This window comes from Periplaneta americana, chromosome 11 (genome assembly GCF_040183065.1).
Source record: "Periplaneta americana isolate PAMFEO1 chromosome 11, P.americana_PAMFEO1_priV1, whole genome shotgun sequence".
Taxonomy (NCBI): Eukaryota; Metazoa; Arthropoda; class Insecta; order Blattodea; family Blattidae; genus Periplaneta; species Periplaneta americana.
Genome location: NC_091127.1, coordinates 150,143,271 through 150,162,956, shown reverse-complemented (window position 1 = coordinate 150,162,956; position 19,686 = coordinate 150,143,271). Strand labels below are relative to the sequence as shown.

The 19,686-nt window shown below is 34.2% G+C and overlaps 1 protein-coding gene across 4 annotated transcripts in view; it reads left to right on the top strand.

The window, feature by feature from the left end:
- The window catches only part of Rbcn-3A (rabconnectin-3 alpha), a 190,436-nt gene that overhangs the window by 55,140 nt on the left and 115,610 nt on the right, over positions 1-19,686 (top strand). For all 4 annotated transcript variants that reach the window (XM_069840227.1, XM_069840225.1, XM_069840224.1 and 1 more), the window contains exons 16-23: positions 1,686-1,835; positions 5,267-5,531; positions 7,253-7,419; positions 11,371-11,516; positions 14,083-14,189; positions 16,868-17,017; positions 17,477-17,704; positions 18,197-18,357. In XM_069840227.1, the coding sequence (XP_069696328.1) occupies positions 1,686-1,835; positions 5,267-5,531; positions 7,253-7,419; positions 11,371-11,516; positions 14,083-14,189; positions 16,868-17,017; positions 17,477-17,704; positions 18,197-18,357 (1,374 nt within the window). The remainder of the gene's footprint in view (positions 1-1,685; positions 1,836-5,266; positions 5,532-7,252; positions 7,420-11,370; positions 11,517-14,082; positions 14,190-16,867; positions 17,018-17,476; positions 17,705-18,196; positions 18,358-19,686) is intronic.

The window sequence follows — 19,686 nt, the reverse complement described above, 5'->3', positions numbered from 1 at the left end:
ACATCCACTTGTGTTTCTTAAGCGAGATATTTAGATGTTACGTTCCCAGCACCATGCAGTTTCAGCCGGTAAACGCCCTCTTGAGCTGCATCATAGAATGCAATGGATCTTCAACAGGTCATGTTTGTGCCCAAACTTACACACAGCGAAATGTTTTACAGATGTCAGCTTTCGCGTTATAATTTTGGAGTTTGTGTATGGAATACAATGCAGTCTTATATGTGTATGTGGGATGAAAGCATCGAGGGCAGAGGTGCCAATGAGATTGCCTCGTGTGGACTAAAACTGATGAATATGGACATAACAAACAAGAAGAATCTGATAACTGTGCAGCTGAAAACAAAAATCGTGTAATGGTTTTCATGTGTCTCTTTTTAGTTGCCATTGGTTTATTTGAGCACATAGAACAAGCGGCCACAGTTTCTTGCAATGCGATTCTGATTTCGCTTTGATTGAAAAACGATAGAAAGTGACAAAAGCCTTCATTCCTAGTGACCTGCTTAAAATCGTACAAGACTCTAAAGTTGTAAAACCATTTCAAACCGTTTCAATGCTAGAGTCATATTTCCTTAATATGCAAGATGTTGCTGATCAACTAATTTCCATCAAGAACTTGAATATTTCTAAGGCATGTTGCATTCCATATGATGTTAGTAAAGCAGGTAGTGTTTCTGTGAAATAGTCCCATGATAATGAAGCAGTGCATACCATTAAAGTGCTTAAAAAGGGGGGGGGGGGAAACATGAAAGATGTGCAGTCAGCATTGTTTCAAGTTAAAGCATAAAATAGGGAAATTACTGAAGAAAAGAAGGGGGATCTACTAGCAATGACTCCCTATCTTCCAAATCAGGAGCATAGGCAGTTCTACAGGCAGATCTGTGAGTAAAAATTGCTCCAGAATAGGAAAAAAATAGGTATAGGACTTTGCACCATTCTACTGCAACTGTACCCATTACTAACCCTTTTCACACTCTGTGTTATATAATTAAATATGGATAAGTAATGTCTTTACATACCACTATTATTAATGAGTAAACACTATGCTATTGCTGTTTTCTATCAGTAAAAAAACATGACACAAATATGTATACAATTATTTTTATAGCTACATTTTTTTATCTTATCTCCAATGTTTCATTTTGGCACTTTGCACCCTTCTACTTTAAAGTATCCAATTGTATTCATTTAGAATTAGAGTCTGGCTGGGCGGAAGAGAAGGCGTTCTGGCCTTAGCTCTGCCAGATTAAATAAATAAATAATAATAATAATTCTTCTTATTATTATTATTATTAAAACTAAATGATATATCAATCTTCATTAAACTATGGTATTCACTTAACTTTAACCCTTGCTTTCTCCATTTTTAATAAATGGCACTTGGCCCACTATGACTCTGAATCTTTCAAATGTTATAAGTACTACAAGTTATGTCTATCTCTAACTTGTTTTGTAATATGAACAGTTCCTGAAGTGGAAGCTTTATTATTTATAAAGAGGTCTCATACTTTTTCAAAAAGATGTGTAAAATCTTATCTGGCAACTAGTAATTTAAATATCACATGTTGGACAAAATCAGGAACATATACTTCAGGGTGGTAATATGTCTAGTTCAGACATGTGTGACAAGGTTCCAAGATATTATTACTATAGCAACTGTAAGATCTTTATTTATGTTTAATTTGTAGGACTCTATGGTGAGTTTATCAACTGATACATCATCAGATGATGGACTGAAGCACTCTTCTCTTCATGATAAAATTAAGATAGTGTCGCAGCAGTCTACAGCAAGACCGGGCTGTGTTATTCAGTTGGATGCTATTTCAGATGCCACTCATGTAAGTCAGTTTTTTTTTTTTTTTAATTTGTTTCGTGGGAGTTAACTTTCATTCCACACAAGAAGACTCTGTATGTTACCAAACATAACACAGAATCTTTTTGCGCTCTGATAGCTTATTGTTCATGCTGGAAAATAAAGTGTACATCGACACATGTAGAGCAATGACAGATGATGTGATATGACATATACAGGTAGACCTAATTATTTTAAATTAACAACCTAACATAAAGCATCGAATGCATGTGGGATTTATGAAGCATCCATGTCAGGTAATGGACTACTTCTGAAGTGTTTCCCTTATGATTGTATTGTATTGTATTTATTAACATTCCATGGTATTCATACATTGCTTCACAGCTAGAATATGAAACAAGTCAAAAAACTTACCGATAATACTATTACAAAGTCTTAATTTATAGTCACAGTCTAGATGAAATATATACAGAAGAGATTTACAATATAGTCTACTAGTACAATTTCATGAATTGAATGTCATGAATTCACCTACAGAATAGAAGGCATGAGAAATTAGGTACTTCTTTAATTTGGCCCTAAATAATCTTATGTTTTGAGTTTCATTTTTTATATCGATAGGGAGGCTATTACAAATTTTTACTGCCATATAACACACTCCTTTTTGATAGCATGATAGACTTACCGATGGAGTATGAAAGTCATTTTTTTGACGTGTATTTATGCAATGAACTGTTGAATTAGTTACAAAGTTTTCACGATTATTTAAGAGGAAGATTATTAATGAAAAGATATACTGACAAGCCATGGGCATTATTTGTACTTTTTTTAAAATAGTCCTACAAGATTCCCTAGATTTGGCACCTACTATTATTCTAATTACTCTTTTTTGTAATAGGAATATACTGTTACTATCTATGGAATTTCCCTAGAATATTTATTCCAAAACTCATTACCGAGTGAAAGTATGCAAAGTATATTGTTTTTAAGTTATTGATATTTACTATCTTTTGCATAGATCTAATAGCAAAACATGCTGAATTTAGATTGGGGGTAATTTCTTTAATATGATATTTCCATTTTAACACGTTATCGATTTTTAAGCCAAGAAATTATGAAATTAAGAAATGAAGTTTGAGCCCTGAACTACCGGAAACTGACTCAACCATTGTAGCTTACACTAACCATCATGTATGTCAAAGCATGTTAACAATATCCAATTTTTAAACAGCACAGCACCGATACTGTATTCTGCACAGTAAAAGGAGCATACAGAGACTTGCTGATCAATCACCATTCCTATTTCCGTGTTTGGGTTATGTTTTCAATTGTTACACAGTTATATATAAATTAAATAACCTGCTTGTCATCTTATCACATCTTATTTCCAACAGTCCGTGCTCATCCCTGTCTTCGAATCACATTCCTTCTTAACAATATTTATTAGTTTTCCAAGCTTCATAGTTCCTTCTCATATTAGAAAAACAGCAAATTTTCTGTTAAGTGTTCGAAAATATAGAGAAGGTTGTGCTTTCAGACATGAAACTAATTGTCACATTCTAGGCACCATAAATAGGTTCTTTATTCTGCAGCCAATAGGATGGACTTCAGACAAATGCATTTTTTGACATGTGGTGTCTTCTTGTATGGAATGAGGATTATAATAAAATTATGTTTACAGTGGTATGTTCATACTTACTTACTGGCTTTTAAGAAACCCGGAGGTTCATTGCCGCCCTCACATAAGCCCGCCATCGGTCCCTATCCTGTGCAAGATTAATCCAGTCTCTATCATCATATCCCACCTCCCTCAAATCCATTTTAATATTATCCTCCCATCTACGTCTCGGCCTCCCTAAAGGTCTTTTTCCCTCTGGTCTCCCAACTAACACTCTATATGCATTTCTGGATTCGCCCTTACGTACTACATGCCCTGTCCATCTCAAACGTCTGGATTTAATGTTCCTAATTATGTCAGGTGAAGAATACAATGCATGCAGTTCTGCGTTGTGTAACTTTCTCCATTCTCCTGTAACTTCATCCCTCTTAGCCCCAAATATTTTCCTAAGCACCTTATTCTCAAACACCCTTAACCTGTTTTCCTCTCTCAAAGTGAGAGTCCAAGTTTCACAACCATAAAGAACAACTGGTAATATAACTGTTTTATAAATTCTAACTTTCAGAATTTTGGACAGCAGACTGGATGATAAAAAATTTTCAACCGAATAATAACATGCATTTCCCAAATTTATTCTGTGTTTAATTTCCTCCCGAGTATCATTTATATTTGTTACTGCTGCTCCAAGATATTTGAACTTCTCCACCTCTTCAGAACATAAATTTCCAATTTTTATATTTCCATTTCGTGCAATATTCTCGTCACGAGACATAATCATATACTTTGTCTTTTCGGGATTTACTTCCAAACCTATCTCTTTACTTGCTTCCAGTAAAATTTCCGTGTTTTCCCTAATCGTTTGTGGATTTTCTCCTAACATATTCATGTCATCCGCATAGACAAGCAGCTGATGTAACCCGTTCAATTCCAAACCCTCTCTGTTAACCTGGACTTTCCTAATGGCATACTCTAGAGCAAAGTTAAAAAGTAAAGGTGATAGTGCATCTCCTTGCTTTAGCCCACAGTGAATTGGAAACGCATCTGACAGAAACTGACCTATACGAACTCTGCTATATGTTTCTCTGAGACAATGTGGTATGTTCATACTAATATATATATTGTAAAGCTTAATTTGAGAAAACATAATATTAATTGAAATTGTGGGTGTAATTTAATCTTATTGCAAGAAGTTTTTACAGAATAGAAAATTTCCTAAGAAGTTTCTGTATTCAAGCAACAAGTATTGATTATCTGTGAAATTTCGACCAAGTCTTTTCTAAATAAAAAATCGGAAAAGAGTCTTGCCTTAACTGAGGAAAAGTTCGATGCAGTTGATGATTAGTTAGAGGCTAGTACTTCAAGGACATTGTCTATGTAGCACAATAATACAGTAGACAGGTATGTCGAATAGTGTGTTGAGTCATAAAACTGCTTAAATATTCTAATATTTTACATGATATATATAGATTCAAATCCTGGTTGGGACAAGGTACCTGGTAGAGGTTTTTTCCAGGCTCTCCCTCAACCCATTAAGAGCAAATGCTGGGTAGCTTTTGACACTGAACCCTGGACTCACTTTGCTGGCATTATCACCTTCATCTCATTCAGACACTATATAACCATAGCAGTTGAAAAGTGTCATAAAATAACAATAAATAAATGTATCTGCTATTGATAATAATAAATACAATTTTACTTTTTCAGCCATAAATGTGTCACAATTTATTGGCAGATGACTTGTCAATATGAGATTTTAAGTGTATGAGGTGGTAGACAGGAGTTTTTGAAGAATTTTCTGGTATTTCTTAGTAACAGAAAATACTGATTTAATATTCCAGGACTGGCAGAATACCCAATTTCTACACGTGTTTCAAGAACAGCTGATAACAGGTGAACGTGCAGAGGAAAAAAGCAGTGGTTTACATGAAATTGGTCGGGAAAGTGATCTCAGTTTAATGGAAACACAGCTGGGTGCAATGGTAGATCTACAGCAGTCTGCGGTGTTTGAAGAACCTTTCTATATAGTTGTATTGGAAAGAACAAACAAGGGAACCGTTGTTCATATGTGGAGACTCGTAATTGCCTCACAACCTGAACCTACAGGTAGATATTTCAAAGTAGTTCATTAGCAAATCGTGGCTATAAATGTCGATATTATTGTTTGTGAATTAGAAACATGAAATTTTGTACTGAATCTACAATTTGTCTACAAATTAATAATGAAGTTTGTATTATATTTTACAGTGTATTACAGAGACTCATGTTTTTCCTTTGTTACATTTAAATTTCTTATTGTGCACAGATGAGTCAGTAAGTAACAAATCGAAGTACAGTAGAATACCTCTTAACTAGCACCAAAGGGACCAGACTAATTCCGGATACGAGATTTTGCCGGATAATTGAATAAATACCGGTATATACAAAAAAAGTTCGTATTTCATGGTGCCAAATGTTGAAACTGCATCCATGTGAAGCTTATTTCTCTATCACTTGCTCATAACTGAATAAACATAAAAACTGTGTGGATTTTCCTTATTAAAACACATCACACAATACAAATAATACACTAATTTTAGGTTCGAACATTCATTGAAAATGGAAGTTCGTGCGAATTTATAATGTGGAAAACAGTCTGAACATAACTAAATAAACATAAAAACTGTACACTAATTTTAGATTCGAACATTCATTGAAAATGGAAGTTCGTGCGAATTTATAATGTGGCAATACTGATAGTCCGAACATAACTAAATAAACATAAAAACTGTGTGGATTTTCCTTATTAAAACACATCACACAATACAAATAATACACTAATTTTAGGTTCGAACATTCATTGAAAATGGAAGTTCGTGCGAATTTATAATGTGGCAATACTGACAGTCCGAACATAACTAAATAAACATAAAAACTGTGTGGATTTTCCTTATTAAAACACATCACACAACACAAATAATACACTAATGTTAGGTTCGAACATTCATTGAAAATGGAAGTTCGTGTGAATTTATAATGTGGCAATACTGACAGTCTGAACATAACTAAATAAACATAAAAACTGTGTGGATTTTCTCTATTAAAACACATCACACAACACAAATAATACACTAATTTTAGGTTCGAATATTCACTGAAAACGAAAGGTCGTGCGGAGTTCCTAACATGGCAGAATTGAAGACTCAGACTGTGTCAATGTGGCAGATTTGAACTTTTTTTTTGGTCAAGTCAAAACTGTCGTTGTTTTGGTATTGCAGGTTATTTGGGTGTAGCTAATCTACATTTTTGAAAGAGGTGCCTAAAGCTATCATTGTTAGATGGTAGTATTATATTTTAGGTGTCAAGGTGACCAATGTGCGAACAAGTCAGTCCCTGTCCTGAGTAAGATTAATCCAGTCCCTAGCATCATGTCGCACCTCACTCAAATCCACTTTAATATTATCCTCCCAAAGATCTTTTCCCTCAGGTCTTCCAACTAACACTCTATAAATATGCATTTCTGGACTCACCCATATGTGCTACATGCTGGACAACAAACCTTGCTGAAAGATGACTCAAGACTATAGAATCTAACGACCTTTAATTTGAAGATTAGATTAATTTTTTGTCACAACACATTCCAACTAAAATTTGCCCCAAAACCACATTACTTATGAGACAGTATCTGTATTTTGTTACTTCTACAACACAGTACACTTATTCAAAAGTTTTAATTTAAAAGTCTGTCTTGCAGTTATATGAGCTATAGAAAATTTAACTATTGTAAACAAGTCAATGTTGTAGTTTATTGCTTTTCTTCACATACTTTCAACCTACTTTGTTGACAGAAATGTCTGGCAGCATGATGTACGTTCCTGACAGCCATTTAGTTCAAGATGACGATGAGCCTGAACCCACTGGCAGATCAGCTAGCATAGCAGGTGCTGACCAGTTGGGTCATGATGAGAATCCTACACCCGTCCAAACATCTCATGTTGTTATAACTACAACTAAGGTAGGCTACTACTTATACAATTGAAAAGAAAGAAAAAGCACTGATTCAATATGAAAAACTTATCAGATTACCAGGAAACAATTGGCATTCATACAGTCCTCTCCGTAGATTAAAAACTCAAAAAAGTTTCATATCAATGGTTCAAGAATTAAAACAGAAAATCAACATCCCAAATTTAAAAGAAAACTTACAAATTAAACCAAACCCTTTAACTCTATTAAATATATATATATATATATATATATATATATATATATATATATATTTTTTATCCAATGCCACCAGGTTGTCTTTTCGACATTTCTGGTCTTCTCTCCTGGCCATGGCTTACTCTATTAAATATAGAGTATAATCTAAATTTAACACAAGAAATACTGAAATCGGAAGTAAACACTGAAATAATGAAACAATTGTCTTTAGAGACAATTAATATTAGGTACCCTCCACAAAATTGGCTTCATTTATACACCGATGGTTCCTTGATCTCCAGGGAACAAGGTGCAGGTGCAGGTGTTACGTGCTGTCTCTTCTCACTTAATAGATCTCTTGGATATGGAACAACAAGTTTTGGAGAAATCACTGCAATAAGTGAAAGTCTAAGGAATCTTCTATGCCACATCAATAAATTTAGGAATGCAGTTATATTGTCAGACTCCAAAGCAGCTATTCTATCAATCGTCTCTAGACACACACCTTCATCTCAAATAGCAGAAATAAATAAAATGCTCTCTCAACTAATAACACTCAATAAAAGAATTGTATTCCAATGGATGCCATCTCATTGTGGAATCCTGGGAAACGAGAATGCTGATGCTTTAGCAAAGAAGGGCAGCACTGCTACTTACAGACCTGTTACTAAATCTACGTATTAATCTGTAAAAAGATTTATTAAATCTACATACTTAGACTTCAACAAACAAAATTTGATAACACAATCTTAAGTTAAAAAGTGGAACTCTCTGCATCATAATCCACAGTTGATTCCCGATTTACCACACAAATCGTCTATAGCTGCATTTAGATTGGCAACAGGCCATGATTGTTTGGCCAAGCATCTGCATAGAATTGGAATATATCAGTCTCCTAACTGTCCATTGTGCAACTCAAATCAAGAAATGGATTCAGAACGTCTCAAAATCTGTGCATCAGTGGCTAACCATGACAATATCTTTGAAAAATATTGAAGTGCAAGAGGTCAAATGACTTTATTGTCAAATACCTGGCATTAGAAAACAACAACTTATACAGTTGTCGTTGTTCTCCAATGGCTGAATTTAGAAGCATTTGACTCATTCTTCTTGTCTCTGTACAGACCATTTAGGTTCTTTGATTTTTGGAACTCCTTTGGGACACTCTTGTAGGTGTTTATAGTCTATTCTTGATTCTTGTTATTTACAAAGGATATACTCATCTGGTTCATGCATTCCAATTTTGTGAAGGTGGGCCGTTATGCAATCATGTCCTGAGTTTAAATGAAATATAGTTGCAGCCTCTTTTCTAGGTCTAGGTGACAGTTGTTCCAGATTTTATCGATATTTGCCCAGGTCTTCCCTTGTGCTTGTTGACTAATTTGATTTTTTTTATTTTTGCTTCCACTTTAAAAGGAAAAAAGTCTTAACTTCTCAGTAGAAGCAGTTGCCCCTATTGACTCCCAACTGTGGGTGCACCTGACTTCACATACTTTGTTTGTTCCTTCTTACCATTGTGGTCCACACCTGTGGAGTAACGGTCAGCGCGTCTGGCCGCGAAACCAGGTTGCCTGGGTTCGATTCCCGGTCGGGGCAAGTTACCTGGTTGAGGTTTTTTCCGGGGTTTTCCCTCAACCCAATATGAGCAAATGCTGGGTAACTTTCGGTGCTGGACCCCGGACTCATTTCACCGTCATTATCACCTTCATCTCATTCAAATGCTAAATAACCTGAGATGTTGATACAGCGTCGTAAAATAACCTACTTACCATTGTGAATTAAAAGTTTCATTAAGAAGCAGGGTGTTCATATACTGTACTTCTCTCATTGTAATATTGTTATACAGTCAATTTCCTTTATAAGTGCTACATGGGAAAACATTCTGAAACAACCCGTCTGTTACAACTGTTCTTTATTTATATTTTAAGCAGCTAGTCTTATGATAATTTTTGTTTAATATATTACAATACATAGATACTTTCTTCCTTACCTACAAACTTTGTAGGACAAACAACGTTTATGGTATTACTTTTTGAGCAAGAAGAAAAAATAGTGAGACATTAACATTAATTTTGTGGCTTTCAGGGGCAGATATACAGTTAGATAAAAAAATACAAATAGGAAATTCAGTCATTGAGCAGGTATCTTACTTCCAATACTTTGGATATGATGTCACGTACCTAGAAAACATGATATGCACAACAAAACAGCAAAATTACAAGCAATGTGTTGAACTATACAAATAACCCTTGAGGAAAAAGACAAGAAAGGAAACACAATTAAAACTGTATAAGGCACTTGCTTTACCTACATGTACATATGGTAGCGAAACTTGGATAATTAAATCAAAAGATAAGAACAGATTGGAAACATCTGAAATGAAATTTTTGAATCAAAAGTCGAAGACATAATATCACATATAACTAGATACTGAAGTAATTGGTGTAAACATGTACTAAGAATGAAAAATGAAAAATTACCCAAGTAAATGGTGTGTGGATAAGCTTCAGGGCTTCTACCGCGTTGTCTTGGGGTGTTATTGGCTGACGTTTCGACCGCTGTGTTGTGGCTATCTTCAGAGCAGTTGTTGGATAAGGAAATAGTCTGCCAGCTATTATATATATAGTAGTCTCGATGGGGAGAGTACTTGCTGTGATAGGTCGTAGGTTCTCCTTCTGGCATCTGATTGGTCCTACGTTGTCCAATCCGGTTGAGGTCTGTATGAAGTGGAGTATTCATATTAAATACTGGCCCTCATAAGGTCCGAAAGAGTGACCTTGATACCGTGCCCGTTGTCCGGATGAAGGGGGGAGGGGGTGCCGCGTACATGCGGAGACCTGGTTTCTCGTTCCTAAGTATAGGTCGTAGGTTCTCCTTCTGGCATCTGCTTGGTACCGGATTGGACCACATAGGACCAAGCAGGTGCCAGAAGGAGAACCTACGACCTATCACAGCATGTACTCCCCCCATCGAGACTACTATATATATAATAGCTGGCAGACTATTTCCTTATCCAACAACTGCTCTGAAGATGGCCAAAACACAGCAGTCGAAACGTCAGCCAATAACACCAAGACAACGCGGTAGAAGCCCTGAAGCTTATCCACACACCATTTACACCAGCCGCGGAAGCCTACGCGAACAATTACCCAAGTAAGCCTGTCTGTACAATACAAAGAGGTTGGACTGCTGCTCTGATTTGGCCATAACAGGCTGGAAAGTCTAATATACATGCTGCTGCTGCTGCTGCTGATGATGATGATGGTGATGATGATGATGATGATGATGATGATGATGATGATGATGATGATGATGATGATGATGATGATGATTAATGCCACCAGCTTTTATCGAAAGATTCCTACACAAAAATTGTTATGCTGTGTCTGTATTTGTTTTTAGTATAGTTGTAATTTCTATCAGGATGCAGTAAATGCCATTCCTGACTTGATGGAAATGAGCATAAGATACAAACACTGTAATCATTTCTGACATTTTATGCAATGTCAAGACCACTTTTTTCCTGTTATTAGTCTAATAAATCCTAGTAATCTCAAAGATTAGTGAATGTTGTTTTGTTCATTTTATTATTAATCACAACTCACACTTTATTAATTTATTTACTTAATAATATTAGTGCTTTCTGTTTTACATTATTAATTCTCCTTCTTTGTGGTGGTTAACTCTTCAAAAAGGGTTTCTATTAATTATAACAGAAGTAGTCTGCCTGCAACCATCTGACTAACAACAATAAACATTATAGGTATGCACCCAAGACCTGCCCCTACCCGATGGAGTGGAAGTGGTACATGCATCTCCTGCTGCTGGACATCTCAGCTCTGCTTCAATCTACCCAGCCTGCTTTGCACCTTACATCATTGTTACTGCATGTTCGGATAGTACTGTTCGGTAAGCATGTTATTAACATATCTTTGGAAACAAATGCCAGAATTTGTAGGCTCGAATTTTACACTATTTTATTTATCTATTATTTTTTTTAACTTTGTCTTTGTTATGTGCACTTCATTCTGTAAATTGTTCCCATAATTCCAATTACTGCAGGAATATTCTTTATAAATGCTACTATAGTCATGTCGCTGTTATTTCCGGCGTGACTCCTGCTCTTTGCTTACGTCTTAGGAAGTGAAGGCTCTATAAAGTCTAGGCAGGTAGTATCATTCGCAATTTTTGTTCTTTTGCTGCCAAGCTACCAGACGAGGAATCTATTTTCCGCACCGTTAAACATTATCATGTCGTAGCTCCTATGATATAAATCAAACGCACTGTAATTGAGCAAATAATTGAGCGGCAAATAACGTCCTCGTATGCTTTGTGCGAACTCCAACAAAAGAGCCAAAATGACGAACGATTGTATTAAGTATTTATCGAGATTTAGGAATTGCATAACATCATCAGAAGCGAATGGCAAGACGCACACGTTTAAATGCAGCCGATCTGCAACGTGATTGGCTGCCGGAAATAAGAGCGATGGGACCATAGCTGCTATTCATTACACAGTCACTCTCCTATAGCGATGATCCATCTGCTGGTAAATGTAACCCACTTTCAGAATTAAAAATAAAAATGTTTATGAATCTGTGATTTGCAATAGACAATCTAGATATGATGACTGTCTCCCAGTTTTAAGTTCGTCTGTGAAATGAGGATTGTTTTCGTATACTTCGATTTTAAACTTCCACAATAGATAAAAATCATACAGATTCAAATCGAAATACCTTGAAGTCACAACTCGCAATGCAGTCACTAATGACTTTGTGAATTTCGATTCTTGAATAAATTGTAATATATGTTGTGTTGTGCTGCTGAAATTATGTTCAATTACCATATTTCATCACATAAACATCGCATTTTTAATGCTTTTTTTTGGCGTGAAAATGTACCGTGCAACCGTTATAATTAAATGAAAATGGTAACGATTGGTTGCGTCAACTTTCAGTGATCTGCTTCCATATAACAGAGGCATGTGTGAGCAAGCAGGGACAAGTTGTGTGATTCGTAGCAGAAGAGGAAGGAGGGAAACCAGTATTAGTGTGAAACGCTGGAATCTTCACGTGAATAATACCTTAAAAAATTAAAATTGCTGTGGTGTTAATGAATTCACGGTACTGTTGAATCACATGTATTGGTACATATGATACACTGAAGTCTGAATAAACCGATCCATGGGAAGGTGGTCTAGGCCTAAAAAAAATATTTTAACACTCGTAAACAACCATCACTCAGAACCTCAATATTGTACTGAACTGAAGGCATTTATGGCTGTTGATTTGGTGCTAACATCTCGCACCCCCATTCCATTCACTTTCGTCAGCTACAGTACTGTTTTTCGCACATTCGATCTTGAGCATAAAGGCATTTTTCGTTACAGTGGTGCTGTGTAATGTGTAAAAAATTCTAATGAGTTTGTGTATTAAAAAACTTAAGTCCAATAATCATATGAACACTGATTGCATATCAATTTCCTATATTAGAAACATGTAGAGAAACTTCCAACATCTTACCAGTATTTCTTATAGAATTTTTTATGGCACTTTCTACAAGAATATCACTTAATGAATTTCTCACAAATAAAAATTCATTGTTGAAGATTACATATCACTTTTCGCACATCACTTACATTGTTCGGTGTTCTGAATAGTAATAACCAGTGGCGAAGCTAAGATATTGGGTAACCATGCCTTTAGAGGCTTCTGCCACAAACCTGGCACTGAACTCTCCATACTGGAATGACTGCCAAAAGTGAACTTAATATATGGAAGAATCTGAGAGCAACCAAGTGTTATGATACATCATTATTATGAACTTATAGGCCTACTGTTACTAGGCACAACAACTCAAATTTTTTGGGTAGACTAAGCCTCAAAAGCCTCTTAAGAGCTTCGCCACTGGTAATAACATTTGTAGATCACAGCCTGTAAGAGTGAATTACTGGTAAAGAGAGAGAGAAGTCGCATAGAAACACATTTTCTCATATTCCATGGTCTTTTAGTTGAAAGATTTTCAGTCTTTTCATTTATGTTTTTATTAAGATCTTTAATTATTTTTAGAAGTAAGGTCAAAGTATGCTATAAAGGTATATATTTTAAAGATTTGTGCTTCCAAAAGTCATTTGGTACAGCAACTAAAATCTCCATTAGCATCGAAATTCAAAATAAAATGCAATGGAGAACCAGTACTTAGTACATGAGATTTACCTGATGGTTGTTTAATTTTCACACAACATATAATTCTGAAGTTCAGAATGCGTAGAGCTTTTTTAAGTTGAATCTTTTCTTCCATACTATTAAAATCACTTGAGTGAAGGTGTTCTAATGGTTGAACTTGTGCATAAGGCTATGGTTAAATGTTGAATTCTTCAGACATGAAAACACAGTTACATCATTTTCAAAGCACAATTTAAATCAAATATATGAACTACTAATCAATTAACATTTTTTTTTTTCTTCAAATATAGGTTTTGGAATTGCAAGGTTACCAAATCAAGTGAAAAGAAGAGAAGCTATGAGTGGTGTGAGTGGGAGATGATTAGAAAGGATCCTGAGTCAGCCATCGACATTTCAGGTTATTCTTCTTTACAGATTAATCTTTTGTATGTAGAAGGAAACTGTTAATGTGCTTATGTCAAAACATTCCTTCAAACTACGTGCATAATTAAATCTCCACAGCAGATAATTATAAAAAAAAAAAAAATAGCTGCCCATACTGACTGTAAGATTATGGAAATTTTCTTGGAATGCTGCAATAAGGAACATTGTTGCATATTTTGAAAGAGTGGTTGAGTTGCATGCTTCACGAATCCCTACTCTGTCACGTGCTAACGTCATCCAGCTGAGTGAGTTCTGCACACTTCGAAGCAAGAAGCATCTCAGTTTTTCAATAATCTTTTATTCTAGCTATAATTTCGCAACTGTACAATTATAGTCGCAACGCTGTTATTCCCAGTGTGACTCCTCCTCTTTGCTTACGTCTTAGGAAGTCAAGGATCTATAAAGTCTAGGTCGGTAGTATCGTTCGCCATTTTTGTTCTTCGTTGCCGAGCTACCAGACAAGGGATCTATTTGCCACACTGTTAAACATTATCATGTCGTAGCTCCTATGATAATAAATCAAACGCACTGTAATTCAGCAAATAATTGAGCAGCAAATAATGTCCTCATGTGCTTTCTGCGAACACCAACGAAAGAGCCAGAATGGCGGGCGATTATATATTAAGTATTTATCCAGCCTTAGGAAATGCTTTACATCTTAATCAGCGAATCACAAGATGCACACGTTTAAATGTAGCCGACCTGCAACATGATTGGCTGCCGGAAATTAGAGCGACGGGACTATAGTATGGGCAGCTAATTTTTTTATTTCTGTATATTGTAGATATCCATGTGCGCAATTTGGGGAGAGGTTTCGACATGAGTTCATTAACAAGTTCCTTAATGAAGTGAAACGAACATTCATCATTATTTGAGGAACGTAAACTTGGGAAATATGTACAGTAAAACTTTTTAAATTTGTTTCACACTTATGCATTTTTCACAAGCTATTCGATTTTTTCTGAGGTCCTGGCAGAATTCCTATATTTTCCAGGTTAATTTATTTCAGACATACAGTTCTGGTTTATTCATTTTTTACACTTATACAATAGTATTTTAAACCCCAGGAGATATGAAATGTCATTTATATGTTCTAAATTAATTTTGTTCGAAATTAGGTTTGGTGTGAAAATGTAAAAATGCGGAAATACAGTACGTATTCATTGTTAGGATGAGGTCCACTTCGAAAAAAGTGGAAATTCGAAGCTGCCCGTGTTTGCCTTACATCATTAATGATGTTGTTACGCTTTAAAAACAGTGAAACGTCTTGTAACAAACCATGATGTAACTGAACAAATTATGAAACAGTTTTCACAATTTGAGGATATGATATATTCCTTAGGAGCAAGCAGCCTAAAATAATTGTTTTGTAAAATAATCACATGTTATTAAACGGAGATCATACAGGAAGAACAAGGAAAGTCAATTTCGTAAAATTTTCTGGATTGTTTGAAATGTAATAAATTAGCCAGCATTGGTTCTAAATAGCTAAGATTTTCTACAAGTAATCTTACATTCTTCAAGAATATGGTTATAAATTTGAGTACTGTAGTATACACTCAAGAGGGCCTAACTATGAAGTTATAAATTTAATTTTTAAAAATTTTACTAAATTGACTTAACTCATTCTTCCCATATAGTCTTCAAATACGTTGGAACAGTAAATGAATATAAGAGAAAGATAGGAGAAAAGGTCAAGGAACAAATAGGGCAAATAATTCAATATGATAATTTACAGAGAATAAGTGAAATTGAAATTTTAGTGAATAGTAGTTAGAGGAAAAAGGGGGTTTGAAAGGCGTATATAATTTTAGATATATTACGATTAATGATCAAATAGAGAATAGCAAATGAAATGTAGGAGAAATACTGAAGGGGAGATTGAACAAGTAATAAAAAAGGTACATAGTGTAATTGGGAGTATTTGTGTAGATGTGTACTGCAAATATTGTGTTACTGTAATATGTTAATGGTGGCACCGGATACAGAAATGTGAGGTACACCATTATATGTAAAGAAGTGCTGTGACCAAATATATCATATCATATAGTCTTCAAATACTATTTCAGATGTTATTAAAATGTAATTTCTGCTATACTTTTTTTTTTTCATGTGCATTTTTTCAGACCCCAATAAAAACGTGTAAATGGTGCTTTATTGTACTATGAAAATATAGAACATCTATGAACACGTTAAAATCAAGAGTTCCACTGCATGTGTCTGCGAAATTTTTAACTCATTGTTACTCACTTCAAACATTGGACCTCTTTGGCTTATTCTATTCTCCCTATCTGATGATTTAGAATTATAAGAAATTCTCAAGTATCAGGACACCTTGGTCAAGTGTTACGAACATAAGACAAGAGAGAGACATCTAGTTGCTATAGAAAAGAGTTAATTTTTTTTCCTTTTGGAAATCGAGGTTCACTGGATTTGTAGTGATAATGTCTTTGAAAAATATTGGAGTGCAAGAGGTCAAATGACTTTATTGTCAAACGCCTGGCATTAGAAAACAACAACAACTGGATTTGTAGTCTGATATACCACCACCTGAGCCACAGTGGAGATCAATTAAAAAAACGAAAGTTTAAATATGTTTTTATATTCGCGTATAATTACATTTTCAGCATTTACAAATATTTTCTTTTACAGGTCAGCCTCTGAATATTAGTGCTGCATATAGTGGAAGAATAGCTTGTGCATATAAATATGGAAAATCTTTCACTAGGCCTTCAAAGAACGATCCAGATTCAAGATACGTCAATTTGTGTGTTGCTATTTACGAGTGTGAGAGCACTGGAGGTGAGGAAACTTGAAATAATGCAATGAAAATGTAGTTGTATTGAAATAATATTGAGAAATCCTGAAGAAATTCCACGAAAATTTGCCGTCGTTTTGTTTAGATTGATGACAGGCCATGACTGTTTATAAAGCCTCTACACAAAATAGGAGTATTCATTACATCTTCCTGATTTGAATTGAACACTAGCAAGTTAAGTTTTTTTTAACTTGAAATCAGTCTACAGGAATTATGAAAATTGCTGTGATATTATTATTTGTTTCACTTGTAGTGGATAGTATTAGGACATATAATTTATTTTGAATTAATTCAAATTGTCGATATAGTAGACTCTTGCTAATCAAGCTATTTCCTGCGCAGAGAGTGCCGGATTAACGAGAGTGCTTAAAAAGATAATTAAATTTAATGTTTTGGTATTATTTAGAACCAATAAAATTCTTGAATTTTCTTTTCTTTTATAGGTTCAGAATGGGTTCTAGAGGACACAATTCATCTGAAAAATATTCACTTACCACGAATTCAAGTGGATCCACATTTAGATTTAAGTTATTTATATGATAGTCGGTTCTTACAAAAAAAGCAACGTCTCAACCATATTATGCAGACCTTCTCTTCAGAAGATGTTCGAAGTCCACTGAAAAATGGAGAACAAAATGATCACCATACAAATCTCCATAAAACTACTGGTGGTACGTAATAAATTTTATTTACGAAATATTAATAGTAATACAGTATCACCATAAAAGAATAAAATGTTGTCCACAGTGATTGTTACAATACTTGCCATTAAATCCAAACCTGGCCAAGGCTAGTAAATTTTTACTGACAGTAGAATTCATAGCCAGCATGTGAACTGGGCGATAGATTTATGGCATGTAAATGTGAATGAATGGAGCTCTAGGAAAAATATCTTAATTTTCTTTATTTGTATAATTTTGTAACACATTATTAATACAATCTTGTATACAAATTATGAGTTAAAATTCCAAAAGGACTGATTTTCGAGATGATTCTTGTAGAATAATAATCAGCAGTTGACACAGTAATCATAGTAGTATGATGTGTTCTAATGAATAAGAGTTTCATTTGAAAAATGTGTTTATATTTTATATGAATGATGCCATGTAAGAAGAAATTACGTAAGTATTCTGTTTTTATTATACTGTGTTTATTTCTTCCAGGTTTGTTGGCAGTTCCTAGTTTTAGCACCTTGCAGTCACTCCGTAAATCTATAATAGAGTGTGGTAACACTTGTCCTTTGACTCAGAAACATCTTGTTCAACTTGACTGGGTATCAAAAGAAGATGGATCGCATATTCTTACTGTAGGAGTTGGCAGCAAGGTAAAAAAACTGGTTATTAAATTTTAGCTTAATGATATGCTTCTGGTATGTATGTAAAATATACAATAAAACTTAGGTTGATAATAATATGTTTGTGCAACATATGTAAAATCTTTACTTAGGAATATAGGCCTATAGTAGTTAGTTATAATAACTGCTTTCATATGTTAAAATAAGCTAAGTTGTAAATTACCTAGTTGACTAGAATAATTTGAAGGGGAAAAATATTATATGCTATGTAAGTAAAATAGTCAATAAAACTTAGCTTAATAATAGGTTTGTGCAACGTATGTAAAATCTTTACTTAGGCATATAGGCCTATAGTAGTTATAATAACCACTTTCATGTGTTAAAATAAGCTAAGTTGTAAATTACCTAGTTGACTAGAATAATTTGAAGGGGAAAAATATTATATGCTATGTATGTAAAATATTCAATAAAACTTAGCTTAATAATAGGTTTGTGCAACGTATGTAAAATCTTTACTTAGGCATATAGGCCTATAGTAGTTATAATAACCACTTTCATGTGTTAAAATAAGCTAAGTTGTAAATTACCTAGTTGACTTGAATAATTTGAAGGGGAAAAATATTATATGCTATGTATGTAAAATATTCTATAAAACTTAGCTTAATAATAGGTTTGTGCAACGTATGTAAAATCTTTACTTAGGAATATAGGCCTATAGTAGTTATAATAACCACTTTCATGTGTTAAAATAAGCTAAGTTGTAAATTACCTAGTTGACTAGAATAATTTGAAGGGGAAAAATATTATATGCTATGTAAGTAAAATATTCAATAAAACTTAGCTTAATAATAGGTTTGTGCAATGTATGTAAAATCTTTACTTAGGCATATAGATAGGCCTATAGTAGTTATAATAACCACTTTCATGTGTTAAAATAAGCTAAGTTGTAAATTACCTAGTTGACTAGAATAATTTGAAGGGGAAAAATATTATATGCTATGTAAGTAAAATATTCAATAAAACTTAGCTTAATAATAGGTTTGTGCAACGTATGTAAAATCTTTACTTAGGCATATAGATAGGCCTATAGTAGTTATAATAACCACTTTCATGTGTTAAAATAAGCTAAGTTGTAAATTACCTAGTTGACTAGAATAATTTGAAGGGGAAAAATATTATATGCTATGTAAGTAAAATATTCAATAAAACTTAGCTTAATAATAGGTTTGTGCAACGTATGTAAAATCTTTACTTAGGAATATAGGCCTATAGTAGTTATAATAACCACTTTCATGTGTTAAAAAAAGCTAAGTTGTAAATTACCTAGTTGACTAGAATAATTTGAAGGGGAAAAATATT